This window comes from Phycodurus eques, chromosome 16 (assembly GCF_024500275.1).
Source record: "Phycodurus eques isolate BA_2022a chromosome 16, UOR_Pequ_1.1, whole genome shotgun sequence".
Lineage (NCBI taxonomy): Eukaryota > Metazoa > Chordata > Actinopteri > Syngnathiformes > Syngnathidae > Phycodurus > Phycodurus eques.
In genome coordinates this window covers 1,525,974-1,542,500 of record NC_084540.1, presented here as the reverse complement: position 1 = coordinate 1,542,500, position 16,527 = coordinate 1,525,974, and the positions used below count along the sequence as shown (strand labels likewise).

Genomic DNA, 16,527 nt, shown 5'->3' with positions numbered 1-16,527 from the left:
GAAAATCCATCCCACCTCACAGGTGTGGCATATCAAGATGCTGATTAGACAGCATAATTGTTGCACAGGTGTGCCATAGGCTGGCCACAATAAAAGGCCACTCTGAAATGTGCAGTTTTATCACACAGCACAATGCCACAGATGTCGCAAGTTCTGAGGGAGCGCGCAATTGGCATGCTGATTGCAGGAATGTCCACCAGAGCTGTTGCCTGTGAATTGAATGTTCTTTTCTCGACCATAAGCCATCTCCAAAGGCATTTCGGACAATTTGGCAGTACATCCAACCGGCCTCACAACCGCAGATCACGTGTAACCACAGCAGCCCAGGACCTCCACATCCAGCATGTTCACCTCCAAGATCATCTGAGACCAGCCACCCGGACAGCTGCTGCAACCATAACCATTGGTTTGCATAACCAAAGAATTTCTGCACAAACTATCAGAAACTATCCCAGGGAACCTCATCTGCGTTCTCGTCATCCTCATCAGGGTCTCGAACCTGACTGCAGTTCGTCGTCGTAACCGACTTGAGTACCTGCCAATATCCGACAACTTCGCACAGCCATTGAAGAGGAGTGGACCAACATTCCACAGGCCAAAATCAACAACCTGATCAACTCTATGCGAAGGAGATGTGTTGCAGTGCCAGAGGCAAATGGTTGTCACGCCAGATACGGACTGGTTTTCTGACCCCCCCCCCCCCCCCAGAATAGACCCCGCAATAAAGCAAAACTGCACATTTCAGAGTGGGCTTTTGTTGTGGCCAGCCTAAGGCACACCTGTGTAATAATCATGCTGTCTAATCAGACGGGCAGAATTAATGCGCACGGACCAGATTGGAGCCCCTGACGGGCCAGTTCTGGCCCGCGGGCCGTATGATAGAGTCTTCAATTAGCCTACCATGCATGTTTTTGGAATGTGGGAAGAAACTGTGCTGCCTTCTTCTTCTCTTCTTCTTCTTCTTTTCCTTTGGGCTTGTCCCTTTAGGGGTCGCCACAGCGCGTCATCCTTTTCCATGTAAGCCTATCTCCTGCATCCTCCTCTCCAACACCAACTGCCCTCACGTCTTCCCTCACGACGTCCATCAACCTTCTCTTTGGTCTTCCTCTCGCTCTCTTGCCTGGCAGCTCCAGCCTCATCATCCTTCTACCAATATACTCACTAGTTCTCCTATGGACGTGTCCAAACCATCGAAGTCTGCTCTCTCTAACTTTGTCTCCAAAACATCTAACCGTGGCTTTCCCGCTGATGAGCTCATTTCTAATTTTATCCAACCTGGTCACTCCGAGAGCGAACCTCAACATCTTCATTTCCGCCACCTCCAGCTCTGCTTCCTGTTGTCTCTTCAGTGCCACTGTCTCGAATCCGTACATCATGGCTGGCCTCACCACTGTTTTATAAACTTTGCCCTTCATCCCAGCAGAGACCTTCCTCCACCCGTTCCAACCTGCTTGGACCCGTTTCTTCACTTCCTGACCACACTCACCATTGCTCTGGACGGTTGACGCCAAGTATTTCAAGTCCTCCACCCTTGCTATCTCTTCTCCCTGTCGCCTCACTCTTCCCCCACCACCCCTCTCATTCATGCACATATATTCTGTCTTACTTCGGCTCATCTTCATTCCTCTGCTTTCCAGTGCACGCCTCCATCTTTCTAACCGTTCCTCCACCTGCTCCCTGCTTTCACTGCAGATGACAATGTCATCTGCAAACATCACGGTCCACGGGGATTCCAGTCTAACCTCATCTGTCAGCCTATCCATCATCACTGCAAACAGGAAGGGGCTCAGGGCCGATCCCTGATGCAGTCCCACCTCCACCTTCAATTTGTCTGTCACACCTACAGCACACCTCACCGCTGTTTTGCTGCCCTCGAACATGTCCTGTATTATTTTAACATACTTCTCTGCCACTCCAGACTTCCGCATGCAGTACCACAGTTCCTCTCTGGGTACTCTGTCGTAGGCTTTGTCTAGATCTACGAAGACACAATGTAGCTCCATCTGACCTTCTCTGTACTTTTACATCAACAAACATCCTCAAGGCAAATAATGCATCTTTTGTACTCTTTCTAGGCATGAAACCATACTGTCGCTCGCAAATACTCACTTCTGTCCTGAGTCTAGGCTCCACTACTCTTTCCCATAACTTCATTGTGTGGCTCACCAACTTTATTCTGCACACATAAGTACATTTTAATTAAATATATATATTATATATATATTAAATTGTATTATTACTTTGTTATTAAAATGACTCGAAAGGACTCGAAACGCAAAGTGTTGGACACTAGGTAGCCGTAGTATCATTAGGTGTTGTGATTTTCATCATAATTAGTGAATCTATAAGACAAAGGTCCATATTCACAAAGGCCCACAAAAACAACGACAACAACAACTAAGCCATTATTCAGACCACAGCCAGAAATTGAATTTTGTTCACTGAACTTTGCAGAGGACTAAACTCACTGGTGACAAACAAATTGGTTATATAATTACTCACAACTGATAAAATGGATCAATGGAAAATTACCTGAGGTGTGTGATGAATTCATGGAGGCTGAATCTGGTCTTCGCCTTCTGGTCCTTCAAGTCTGTGTGCTTGTGTGTTATAGTGGGTCCTCTGAGTCAGCCATGTGTTGCAGGACAGATGAACGATGGACAAACAACCAGATGAATTAAACCTCCTCCTCAGTGTCAACCTTTCTGAAAAAGAGAACATTGAGATATGACTTCATAACAGGGTAGTGTTATTTGGATATGGAAAACCAATTACAAATGTATCAGCAATAAAGTACTTATTTTGATCTCCATACCTGATAAATTATTGGTAAACATTCCATCCACAAATAAATATTGAAGCTGACAGACTCTCTTGAGCTTTTCATTGTATTATCTATTATTGTTTTCTTGGAAAACTAGAATACAGTTTTTTTTAGTTTTATCACAAATGAAGACCAATGGTGAAAGAATATGCTCTCTTGTGACTGGGCCACATTGCTTTTGTCTCATTTTTTTAAGTGTGATACAATGTGCAAGGTTTTATAAGGTTTGGAACAGGTCAACTAGAAAAGTCAAAAGTCAGCCACACATATGGCGACACGGTGTCTTCAGAAGATGTTTGGAGAAAAGGTTAGCTTGATTAGCAAACCTAGTGAGGAAAAGCGGTACAGAAAATGGATGGATGGATGGGCAAACGCAATACAGTATATGGAAGCTTTAGTGCAAGACTTTTAAATGATAAACTGCTGTGTTCATATAAGCCTGAAATCCAAGTTATTAAATGAAGTGATTCTGATCCTCATTTATCTCTTCATTCGATTCATTTTATTTATAATTATGAGTAAATGTGGGTTTTAACTTGTTTTTTAATCATTTTGTTATTCCCATTGTTGTGTGAACAAGGCATGACATGAATTGTGTTTCCAGCATTAATATGTGACATGGTATACCAATATTTGATTAGATTTTTTAAATTTTCATTACAAACTGACATCCCCACCTTAATGGCTGTTTTGGAACCATTCCACAGTCACTGAGGTTGGACTGCTTAGTAATCTGGTGCCACCTACTGGCCTTATATTGATTACAGCAACTGGAAAACTCATGGACGCCCCAAAGCAACAGACATACAGAGAGAGCTCACAGATTTGATCCTCATGAAGAATTGTCTCAATTGCATTATAATAACATGTGTGAGTGAGAGAGTCAGTGGGTGCCTGCATGTCAGACGTAAGGCTCAGTCTAATTAGCTGTAATGTGATTTAGAAGAACATCTTAAGCTGTGATTTCCTCCCTCATTGCTGCCTGAATGATCCTAAATGCTTCACATGTACATCAAGCGCCTTCATTTCACTGAGCGGCTCACATGCTATATACTCATCACCTGATGCTTGAGTACCGTATACCTGCCCAATCAAATTCTCAACAAGACCTGTATCAAAAATACAGCCTGTGATACTTTCGGAGCGGCATTAATAAATGAACTGTATTTTATTGCTGTAGTTCTATTTCAAATAATAAGAGGTGTCTAATATTTTGGCTGCCTCAATTAGTTACATAAGAGTCAAACATACGACAGCTCTCAGTACGATGCAGTAGTTCTTTACCACTGCAAACTATCCATATTCTATAGTACTTGTCCTCATTAGTGTCACAGGTAAACTGGAGCTGATCCCAGCTGACTTTGAGTGATTGGCGGGAAACACCCTGGACTGGTCTGCAGCCATTCATACTCCCTATCTCACATGCGGGCAATTCAGATTCTGAAAAATGCTGATTTATGCAACGTCAGAAGAAGACGGAGTACCAGCAAGCACAGAGAGAACATGCAAACCCCACGCAGGAAGGCCGGAGCCGAGAATCAAACAACTGTGAGGCATACGTGCTAACCACTTCACATGCTGCAACCACTGCAAATTACAACCACAATAATAAAGATTGTTAAAACCACGGTCAACCAAAATGGAGCCTTTTTTAATATGTAAAGGCTGAATATTTGATATTGCTCTTGTATTAGATATGATTCCATTATGCACTGCATAATTTTAAATATACACTACTAGTGTGTCATTAAGTCGGCTACACTGTGTGTGGATCTTTTCTAGCTTTGTAGTTTTGTGTCAACGCTAAGATAATGGGATGAGTGAGAGAGAGTGTGAGAGAGAGAGAGTGTGTGTGTGTGTGTGTCTGTGTGTGTGTGTGTGTGCATATGTGTCACAGCGTGCGGTACTTCAGCCTATGGAGGTAACCAGACGAACCTGCTGCCCAACTGCACCAGAGGTCTAACGGCAAAAATAGCAAAGCAGACAGAACACTAAGAATACAGCATGGTGCGTTAACACTAGAGTCACGTGTCTCTGTGCTTCACAAGAACATGTTCCCAATGTTGCCAAAGAATCAGCAAAAATAGAGATCTCTCACTCTCACTCCTCCTCTTCACACCAGCATTTCCTAAAATACGTGGTCTCTCCAATTCAGGAGAGGAGCAGGAAGTGCTGCCTGGCAACCAAAGAGCCGGCTGCCGTGGTAACAATTCACCTGAGCACTTCTTGCCGAAACAAACAAGTCTGAGCGAGCAGGACAGAGTAAGGGTGAGTTGGTGCAAAACCTGGGGCTGGCATTGGAGGCTTTATTGATCATCTGACTTATTTCCTATCAAACACACTTTTTAAAGTGTGAAGCTGCATGTCACATTTTGACAATCTTCAACTACATTTTCCCAAAGAAAACACTACTCTTGAACACCTTGATGACATACATCAAACTAGCTACATCACAATACAATGGGAGGGAAAAGTATGTGAACCCTTTGGAATTTATTTCTGCATCACTTGGTCATCAAATGTTGTCTGATCTTCATCTAAATCACAAGAATGACAAAGCTCTGCTTAAATGGATACCACAAATCTCACCCTACAATCTCAAACTCATGAGAAAAAAATGTGTTGCTTGAATGGTGGTTTTTTTTTTTTTTTTAAATGAGGAATTAGAATAAAAACCAGGACTTTTGTCCTTAATGTGCAAACAAAAACATGCAGCACAGTATGACAGGGACGATGGTGAAAGGACATTGATAGCTTCACATTCCCTGCAGTGCTGGTCGGCTATTTTAACAAAATAATTTATCTATTCTTATATTACAAAAAATGAATTCCATAGTATCACAGTGTCATCATACTGTGTTTGAACTAAAGCATTCTGATACAAATAATTTTCCTGGTAAACCATTTTTACAATTCCCGGTATGTACTACAAATTCACTCCCATTTACGAATAAATGAACGCACTTCATGGACTCACGCAGATGCCCGTGCCTGCCTAGTTTCATTCTGAAGAGTGAAATAGGAAATGCAGCAGGTGTACCCAATAGGTCCCTCTGGTGGTTTCTTTTAATATTACAGTTTATTCAATGTATATTACACTACACCAACATCTATTGTGCATACGTACATCGCGATGATGATGCTTCAACAAAATATCGTGCGGCCCTAATGGATAGTCATGTCGGAACGTTTTGCTATACCATTATTTCAACTTGGTCAGACCCAAGAGAATGACCCTCATATCAACTCTGGGCACTGTTAAAGTTAAAGTGGGTGGGGGAGACTGCACAGCCCATGGAGATATTATGCAACTAATGCGCCTAATGCACCCTTGACCTCTGAGATCTGACTTCTGGGCTTGAAGGGGGAAAACAACACATTATACAGCTGCAAATCCCTCATCCAAAGTCTTTCCAACCAGACGGTGATCAGAGGGATTGAAGCCCCTGAGGGAGGAGGTGACATGGAGGAATTAAACTGCAAAGTGTGTTCTGAGAACGAGCCCAGTTTATCACTAAGAAGGATGCTCACATCCATGGCCAGTATTAGGAACGGTCACTATTACACAACAGTGTAGGACTGTAACTTTTGGTAAGGATCAATGTAACACTTTCAAAAGGTGTAGGCTGAAAGATATTATTACATTCAAAAGGGACATCCATCCATCCATCCATTTTCTGTACCGCTTCTCCTCACTTGGGTCGCGGGCATGCTGGCGCCTATCCCAGCTATCTTCGGGCGGGAGGCGGGGTACACCCTGAACCGGTCGCCAGCCAATCGCAGAGCAGATAGAAACAAACTATCATTCGCGCTCACATTCATACCGAATGGGAATTTAGAGTTTCCAATTAATGTACCGTGCGTGTTTTTGGGATATGGGAGGAAACCGGAGTGCCCGGAGAAAACCCACGCAGGCACGGGGAGAACATGCAAACTCCACAAATTTGTCAGACGACTGCAATAAAATCTTGTATTCCGATACCACCACATGCCATCTTTTACCAACACTGGGCTTTATCTTGTCAACTCAAACGTGACCGGATACGTTCGTTACCATGGCGACGACATCGCGACATGTATTACAAGAACAAAAGGGGGGGAAACGTGTGGCGGTGGTCACCGGTGCTCGTGAGATTACGTTCATTTAAGGCTTGTTTGAGGTATGTTCACGTACATTTAATATGATACGGCTCGCAAGCAGACAACAAAACAATATGTAGCCTACCAAGCTAGTGCTAGCACTAACAGTTGTACGTAAACATGCCGCCGTTATGTCGAACCATGCTCTAAAGCTTCGGTGTGTGTGTGTGAAGTAATTTAATTACAATAAAGTAATTCAGTTACAGTAAGTTAGCACCTATTATTTCTGTCATGTTGTAAATTTGGTTTAACATGACTGATTAGAATACACGACCTGACTAGAACGGTGATTTCCAACCTTTATGGAGCGAAGGCACATATATTACAATTGGAAAATCTCACGGCGCACCAACAAACAAAAATCTCACAAAATGTAGGTACACAGTAATTACTGTATGTACTTCCTGCCATCCTATAGAAGAGCATTTATTTGTTCTGTCTGTCACTATGTCTCACTGGCATAAATAAATGAATAATTTTTGAGCAGTTAAGTAAAATTTGATAATTTCCCACAGCACACCAGCTCGCTCATGGCACACAAATGTGCCACGGCAAAATGGTTGGGAAACACTGGACTAGAGATTAATTTTAAAGATATTCAGTATACAGTACACAAGTATATACAGTTAATGAACTAGTCATTTAAATAGACACATTGCGCCATCTTGAGATCAAATCGGTGATCGGTTATCGTCTTTTTAAACTCGCTGATCGGTGTTCGGCCCCAAAAATCCAGATCGTGTAAAACCTAGTGAAAAGTATTCCTGGAGACGTCATTACCTCCGATCAAATAAGAGGTCCGTCGGTGTTCTTTTTGTCATCGTCGTTCGCCAGTCACTTTCACTTTTTGCAGTTACATACGCGCTGACACAACGTCGAGTTCTTCTGCATTGAGTCTTCATTCAATTGACAACAAATCGAGCTTCCAAAATTAGTATTAACAGTGACTGGTACTTAAAATGCATGCATGGTGGTGCATAAAGCCATGTGGCTCCTTTGAAACTGGTACCTGATTGGCTGACTGTCTTATTCCCACACCCTCAACACGGAGTACTGAATAGTTCATACAAATGAGAAGACGCTGCTCATGGAATTACGTGCACGTTTGGCTGATGCAGTTGTGCAGGCCAAGGTCATGCTCACTTCACATTGATCCTGCGGGCCGGACGCAAGTGGTGTGTTTCTGAACCGCCACGTCCAATTTTGTGTGCATCTACATAATAACCTTAATCATTGTACAGTCATCACCATTTGAAGGAGAAGTAATCACTGTTGCCAAGGGTCAGCTTATTAAGTATACTGGCACCTTGAATTTGGAACGCCCAAAATGTCAGACACATTTATTCGGGGATATGAGTCACTGCAGTTTATTTGAATTTGTAGTCTTTGTTTTTAACGGAAATACTGGAAACCGTCGAACAAGTGTTATGTAAAATGTTTTTATTAAAAAACATACCCATCGTATAATACAGCTACATAAAACGACAATAAAATACACCCTGAACCGGTCGCCAGCCAATCGCAGGGCACATAGAAACAAACTATCATTCGCGCTCACATTCATACCTATTGGCAATTTAGAGTTTCCAATTAACCTAGCATGCATGTTTTGGGGATGAGGGAGGAAACCGGAGTGGCCACAGAAAAGCCACGCAGGCACGGGGAGAACATGCAAACTCCACACAGGCGAGGCCGGGATTTGAACCCCGGTCCTCAAAACTGTGAGGCAGATGTCCTAACCAGTCGTTCGCCGTGCCGCCTAATGAATTCATTAACTGAATTAATGTTTACAAAATAGTTTTTTTTGGGGGTGTACACTGACAAATCTTATTTGCATTACTCACATTTGTGGAAGGACTTGGTAGTTCAGATGGCCTAGTGTAAGTACAGTAAACCCTTTACGACTCAGCCTTTGATGACACGTGACTGAGGCGTAGGCGTATTGTTGTTGAAAGTAAGATGACTTTTTTAACATTCTTATCTATGATGACTTTAATAGACAAAAAAGTTAGCAAAAAGGATATGATGACTGCTATGGAGAGTTAACCATTCAACCATCCATCCATTTTCTGAGCCACTTCACCTCACAAGGGCGTGCTGGAGCCCATCCCAGCTATCATCGGGCAGGAGGCGGGGTACACCCTGAACTGGTTGCCAGCCAATCGCAGGGCACATAGAAATAAACAACCATTCGCACTCACATTCACATTTAGAGTCGCCAATTAACGAGAGTTAACCAGCACCATCAAAATGTTCACAAAGTTAACAGGAAAAAATATTTTTAAAAACGCTACTCATCCAGGCCTAGTTGTACCAGATGGCACCCAACAAACATCTTAATAAGCCATTTCCATTTTCAACACCGCTTATCCTGGTAAGGGTCACGAGGCGCCGGAGCCTATCCCAGCTGACTTCGGGCGAAAGGCGGACTACACCGTGAACTGGTCGCCAGTCAGCTGCAGGCCACATATAGACACGGACAACCATCCCCACTCACATTCACACCATCACTGAGTGGGAACTGAACCCACGCTGCCCGCACCAAAGTCAGGCGAGTGTACCACGACACCATTAGTGACTCAACACCTTAATAAGTGATCTGAAAATCAGGGAAAGTTACAAGTGTTGTTGATATGTTGAGCTTAGCATCATTGTGATTTAGAGTGCACTGTGGCTTGGTTAACGCACCTGTCTCGTAAACACAAATGAACTAATTAAGACAATGTCATCAGGCAGCAATTAGAAATCAACAATTGTTGAATTGTTTTAACAATTATAGTAATAACTTTAATATTAGTGTAATTAAAGCCACATTAAATCAGCAACTGACATGCCAGAACAATACAGTAAGTTCCTAAACAAACAAGCACACCGGTCTCAGTACACTGCCAATTGTGGTCCATGAAAGCCACTGTGTGTGTGTGTGTGTGTGTGTGTGTGTGTGTGTGCGTGCGTGTACGTGCGTCCCTTTTTGCGAGCGTCCACGTAAACGTGAGTGACACACACATACACACACGCACACTATTGCTCCCACCACAGTAATTTTGATGCAAAAACCTTTTTTCTTACTACGTGATGTCACCCGTGCAGGCGCGTTCAACCAGCTCACAGACCAAGTTGAGATTTCTCACTTTCCATTGTAAATATTATTTAAGATATGTATTGTAAGTCCTTCAGTCAGTCAGTCCTTACCCTCCATGACCGATTGATTATAATTAAACCCACAATGCATTGCGCGTTTAACATGCCCGTAAAACTGTATTCTTAATGTGTAAATAAAACAGTAACAACAATCATATACACTTTTTAACTAAGAAAAATAAATCGTGCATTTCTTTGCTCTTTTATATTACTGTGCATTGTAGAATCAACCATCACTTCCCAATGGCTTTCTTCTATTCATCGGGAAAAAGGGTGGTTTCGGTTAAATGCTACAGCACACTTGGACTGCTCTTTGTTTGAATCACTAGCTACAAATTACTGTCCAGTGAGAGAGATTGATGATGCAAAAGTAACTATTGGTGGATTGAAGAAGTAACTGTCGTCTAATTACTCTCCCGGTAAAAGTAACGTGTTACTTTGCTCGCTACTCAAAATGGCACATTTTAGGAGTAACGCCTTACTTTATAACCGGCATCATTGATGTTGAGAACATTTTATAGTGCGTTTCATTTTAACAGTGGTTAACCTTTCACATTTCAGTTGTATGTAGTATGTATGTAGTTGTTGTTCAGTCAACAATGCTAAGAGAAAAATGTGAGAACAGTGACGTTATGTGTAGTCAAGTCCATTTTGACTCGACTCAAGAGCAAAGCTGTATGAGAGTCACTCGTGATTGTGACTGTGAGCAAACATAGGATAGAGTATATTGTTTTTACATTTTACAGTGCTTTCTTTTTATACTCGCGTAATAATTCATTGATCTTCCGTTCCGCTTATCCTCACTCGGGGCACAAATAAACAAACAACCATTCACGCTCACATTCACACCGAAGGGCAATTTAGATTTGAAAATGTTAAAAAGCATCTGCGGCGCGAATCACCTTACTTTGTCATTTGTCAAAGTTAAAACAGAGTGTTTTAACGTCTTAAAAAATCCAATAACCTCTGGTAAATGTTAACAGCTGCATGACATTTATGAATGTTAACATGTTACCAAAACCTTTGCATGTACAATTAAGAAAGGTTTTATACAATTTAGAATCGTAATCTAATATAATAATTTAAAGCACGGTGGACGACTGGTTAGAGCGTCTGCCTCACAGTTCTGAGGACCCGGGTTCCATCCCCGGCCCCGCCTGTGTGGAGTTTGCATGTTCTCCCCGTGTCTGCGTGGGTTTTCTCCGGGCACTCCGGTGTCCTCCCACATCCCAAAAACATGCATTAATTGGAGACTCTAAATTGCCCGTAGGCGTGACTGTGAGTGCGAATGGTTGTTTGTTTCTATGTGCCCTGCGATTGGCTGGCGACCGGTTCAGGGCGTACCCCGCCTCCTGCCCGATGACAGCCGGGATAGGCTCCAGCACGTCCGCGACCCGCGTGAGGAGAAGCGGCTCAGAAAATGGATGGATGGATAATAATTTAAATCCGCTATATGCGGATCGTCACATGAACAAACCCGAAAAACAGGTTAGCAGATTTCCTGTGTATTCTGCGATAACTAGCATAACTATGGGTTAATGACAACATGGCAACCCAAATTTTATTTTATTTTGTTTTCTTTATGGCTGGTGTCTTCTGACAAAGGTTAAATATTGTACATCTACAGTATATGATTTATTTATCGAAATAAGATTTACGTAAACACGAACGAAGCCTAAAAATCAGATATTGTCATCTTTAATTGGTAGCTCTTAAAGACATCCTGCTTCAAACAGAAAAACAGTGTAGACTTTCAATATTTCTATAGTTGCTTTCTCGTCATTCCTGCCATTGGACTCTGCCAGTCACTTAAACCAGAAGGAAGTGCTTTGGACTGTTTTGCCGAATGCGGGGGTTGGTTGTGCATAACTCTTATTCAATGTTCTTTTTTTTTTTCCTAAGGGGAAATGATTTTATAAAAACTGAACAATCAGAGGTCAAGGCAACATAAAATTGTTAGCTCTTTTTTTCCCCCCCTACATCATCACTCATAGATCTGGAGTGGCAAACAAATATGTGCTATGGCGTATGGGGGTGCAATAAGTACAGCAGTATTCTTTTCTTTATGTGTATGCAAACAGTAGTATCACGATTTTGTGAATAATGTACCTATTTACCCAGTTCTGTTACATAGCCTCAGACCCATATTATAGTAAGAACATCAGAGGACACTGTTGTCAAATGGCTTAGGTCATAACTGAAGATGACGCGACAACACAAGTGTTTAGGCGAACAAAGTCGGTTCGTGAGGTTATTGAGAAGACGGTCGTTCGGTGGTAGCTGTTAGCTTAAGGCGTGCACTGGTGAAGACCCACTCTGTGGGTTGACAACTTCAAGTTGTGCTCTGACTAGTTAGCGACTAGCTGTAAGTTGAACGCAAACCTCAATAAACGCCGACTGTGGAGCTGTTGTGTGTTCGACAAGAGCTGATTTGTGTTGCTTTTTTTTCATGCCATATGTCTGTTTTATCAGTCAGGTACCCGCTCTGTGCTCCTTTAGCTAGCCACATTTCAGTGTGTTTCCAAGTTAGCCAAGTGTGGATCGCGGCTCAAACAAGCTCAACAATTGACGAGACGAGCAATAGAAGGAAGCTAGCGGGGAAGTCACGCAATATACACGCACGCATTGGCTTTCTCTCACTCCACGGTTACCGTGGATGTCGGCGGGTCCTCCTGGAACGTGTTTTAGAGCGGAGGTGTCTTCCTCCCGACTCCGGCTCCCATCATGGCTCCCATCATGGCTCGCAACGTCTCGAGCGCGGTTGCAACATGAAATTTGCACAACCTGGTCGCGACTCACCTCCTAGGGTTTCACCGCGTCCATATTTACAGTCCGCCTAGCTCCCGTTGCGCGTCCCTTCTCCTCTCCTCTCCTCTCCTCTCCGCCGCCGCCACCAACAACAACAACATTATTGACGTCCTCCTCTTACCACGTGACCAGTCTGCCGAGGCTAAAAATAGACGCCATAGAAAGTAATGGGCAACGACAGACAGGATCGACATCGACAAGCAGAGCTACTTACGTTTTGCCTCACCCAACGAGAACATATTTATCATTGCAAATACAAAGTAGTTGCTGACAATTTGCCGCTCAGGAGCTAAAGCTTTGCCAGTCCCCTTTGATCATTTACATTATTGAGAGTCTTTGCAATATATTTGTTGCATAAATTTAGCCATTTCCCCCTAAAATGAGTTACTTCATGTATTCAGTTTGAATTCTTTCTCACTCATTAAACAATCGATTGATTGTGCATCATCGAATAAAACATTTTATTGAACATACACAAAACAAATCAGCGCAAGATAGGCTATAGACAAAATGGAAAAATTTAAAACCAAATCCTAATAAACAAAAGGAGTTTACAATGTACATGCTCAACAAGAGTAGGTAGAAGTAATACAAAAAAGAAGTAATAAAAATAAATAAATAAATAAAATTTTAAAAAAGACCAAGCTAATCATATACAGTATACGCTCATAATCCAAAATAGTAGGTCCATCCAAAGTGTAAGGGAAATTTTAACACCTGAAATACACGTAACCCACTCTATTCAAGCTTTGTTTTTGTTGTATACTGAAGACATTTGGGTTTCAGATCAAAAGATGAATATGAGACAAAGGTTCAGAATTCCAGCTTTTATTTGATGGTATTTACATCCAGATGTGTTCAACAACTCAGGACAGAGCACTTTTTGTTTGAAGCCACCCACCTTTCAAGTGAGCAAAAGTATTGGAACAGACATTATTAAATTCATCCATCCATGCATTTTCTGAGCCGCTTCTCCTCACTCGGGTCGCGGGCGTGCCAGAGCCCATCCCAGCTGTCATCGGGCAGGAGGCGGGGTACACCCTGAACTGGTCGCCAGCCAATCGCAGGGCACATAGAAAGCAAACAACCATTCGCACTCACAGTCACGCCTACGGGCAATTTAGAGTCTCCAATTAATGCATGTTTTTGGGATGTGGGAGGACACCGGAGTCCCCGGAGAAAACCCACGCAGGCACGGGGAGAACACGCAGACTCCACACAGGCGGGGCCGGGGATTGAACCCGGGTCCTCAGAACTGTGAGGCTGACGCTCTAACCAGTCGTCCACCGTGCCGCCTTTTCTGTCAATTGCCATACAAAATGGTTTTGTAGACTGCAGAATTCATTCTGCTGCTCCCATCATGAGTTCCATCAATAAAGACTAGTGAGCCTGTTCCAGAAGCAGCCATGCAAGCCCAAGCCATGACATTACCTCCACCACGCTTCACAGATGAGCTTGTGTGTTTTGGATCATAAGCAGATCCTTTCTTTCTCCATACTTTGCCTTTTCCATCACTTTGGCAAATCTTGGTCTCATCAATCCATAAAACTTTGTTCCAAAACTTTTGTGTCTCATCTCTGTACAAAATCCAATCTGGCCTTCCGATTCTTTTTGCTGATGAGTGGTTTGCATCTTGTGGTATGGCCTGTATATTTCTTCTCTAAGTCTTCTAACAGTGGATTGTGATACCTTCACCCCTGCCCTGTGGAGGTTGGCAGTGATGTCACTGACTGTTGTCTTTAGGCTCTCACATCGTTTCTGTCATCAACTACTGTTGATACCCTTGGCCGGCCTGTTCAATGTCTCAGCACACCAGTAGTTTCTTTCTTTTTCAAGACATTCCAAATTGTTGTATTGGCTATGCTCAATTTTTGTGCAATAGCTCTGATAGACTGTCCCTCTTCTCTCAGGTTCGCTTTTCTCCCATAGACAGCTCTCTGGTCTTCATGTTTGCTTAACAGCAAATGCAGTTTTCACAGGTGAAAGCCAAAGCCAAAAACAAGCACTATCTAATGTTGAAGCAAGGCAACACCTGAGCAACTAGAAACACCCGTCAGTCACATGTGCCAATACTTTTGCTCACTTGAAAAGTGGGTGAGTTCAAACAAAAGGTGCTCTGTCCCAAGTTGGTTAACACATCTAAACGTAAAAACCATGAAATAAAAGCTGGAATTCTGAACTCTTGTCACATAATCATCTTTTGATCTGAAACCCAAATGTCTTCAGTACACAACAAAAACGAAGCAATTGACCTTGCCGTTCCAATACTTTTGGAGGGGACTGTATGGATGTGTATATATATATACACACACACACACACACACACACACACATATATATATATATATATATATATATATATATATATATATATATATATATATTTCCAGGCACTCTGGTTTCCTCCCACATACCGAAAACATGCATTCATTGAAGACTCGAAATTTCCCATAGGTGTGAATGTGTATGCGAATGGTTGTCTGTTTGTATGTGCCCTGCGATCGGGTGGCAACCAGTTCAGGGCGTACCCCGCCTCCTGCCCGATGACAGCCGGGATAGGCTCCGGCACGTCCGCGACCCGCGTGAGGAGAAGCGGCTCAGAAAATGGATGGATGGATATATATATATACACACATACATGACATTCCAAAAAAAACTATATTTTTTGCATTCATATTCATTTTCCATACTGCTTCTCCTCACCAGGGTCGCAGGCATGCTGGAGCTTATCCCAGCTCACTCTGGGCGAGAGGCAGGGTACACCCTGAACTGATCGCCAGCCAATCGCAGGGCACGTCTAAACAAACAACCATTCACACTCACATTCACACCTACGGACAGTTTAGAGTCCTCAATTAACCTACCATGCATGTTTTGGGGATGTGGGAGGAAAGCGGAGTACCAGGAGAAAACCCGCGCAGGCACGGCAAAAACATGCAAACTCCACACGGGCAAGGCCGGATTTGAACCCGGGTCCTCAAAACTGTGAGGCAGATGTGCTAACCAGTCTTCCACCGTGCCGCCCATTTTAAAATTGTATTTATTTTTTTGCCATTCACAAGTTGTCTTGCTGGTGTGTTTTGGATCGTTGTCCTGCTGGAGAACTCCGGTGTGCATCAGCTTGAGGTCATGAATGGATGGCTGAATATTAAAGTGCAGAATTTATGGTTCCATCAATAACAGCAAGTCGTCCAGGTCCTGCAGTAGCTAAGCAGTCCCAGACTATCACACCAGCACCAATACGTTTGACTGCTGGCATGATGTTCTTTTTCTGAAATGCTCATTATGACGCAACAAACTTAGCACACCTACCTTTGGGCAGTTTCGCCCATTCGTCTTCCACTGTACACATTTCATCATGTACTTTTTTAAAAATGCATTTGCAAATAAGCTGGCCCATTTGTCTGTTTTAAAAAGTCAAACGTGGCCCTTGATAACAAACTTGTCCACATTAGTTTCATTGGCAAGAGCCTATCCAACTGACTTTGATCAAAAGATGGCTTACACCCCGGACTGGTCGCGAGTCAATTGCAAGGCGCATATAGAAGAAAAAAAACAGTCGCACCTAAGGGCAATTGAGAGTGTTCAACGAACCCAACAGGTCTGCAAAGGAA

The 16,527-nt window shown here is 42.9% G+C and overlaps 1 protein-coding gene across 8 annotated transcripts in view; it reads right to left on the bottom strand.

Moving 5' to 3' along the window:
* Positions 1 to 12,997, bottom strand: part of hdac5 (histone deacetylase 5) — a 60,880-nt gene extending 47,883 nt beyond the window's left edge. For 4 of the 8 annotated variants that reach the window (XM_061699923.1, XM_061699927.1, XM_061699928.1 and 1 more), the window contains exons 1-2: positions 12,757 to 12,997; positions 2,533 to 2,705 (exon numbers count right to left, since the gene is read on the bottom strand). Coding sequence is in view for 1 of the 8 variants with exons in the window: in XM_061699928.1 (XP_061555912.1) it covers positions 2,533 to 2,554 (22 nt within the window). In the remaining 7 variants the exon portion in view is untranslated. Of the gene's footprint in view, positions 1 to 2,109; positions 2,177 to 2,532; positions 2,706 to 12,756 lie in introns of all 8 variants that reach the window. The other 4 variants (XM_061699929.1, XM_061699925.1, XM_061699924.1 and 1 more) reach the window with 4 other exon arrangements.
* Between the last annotated feature and the right edge of the window lie 3,530 nt (positions 12,998 to 16,527).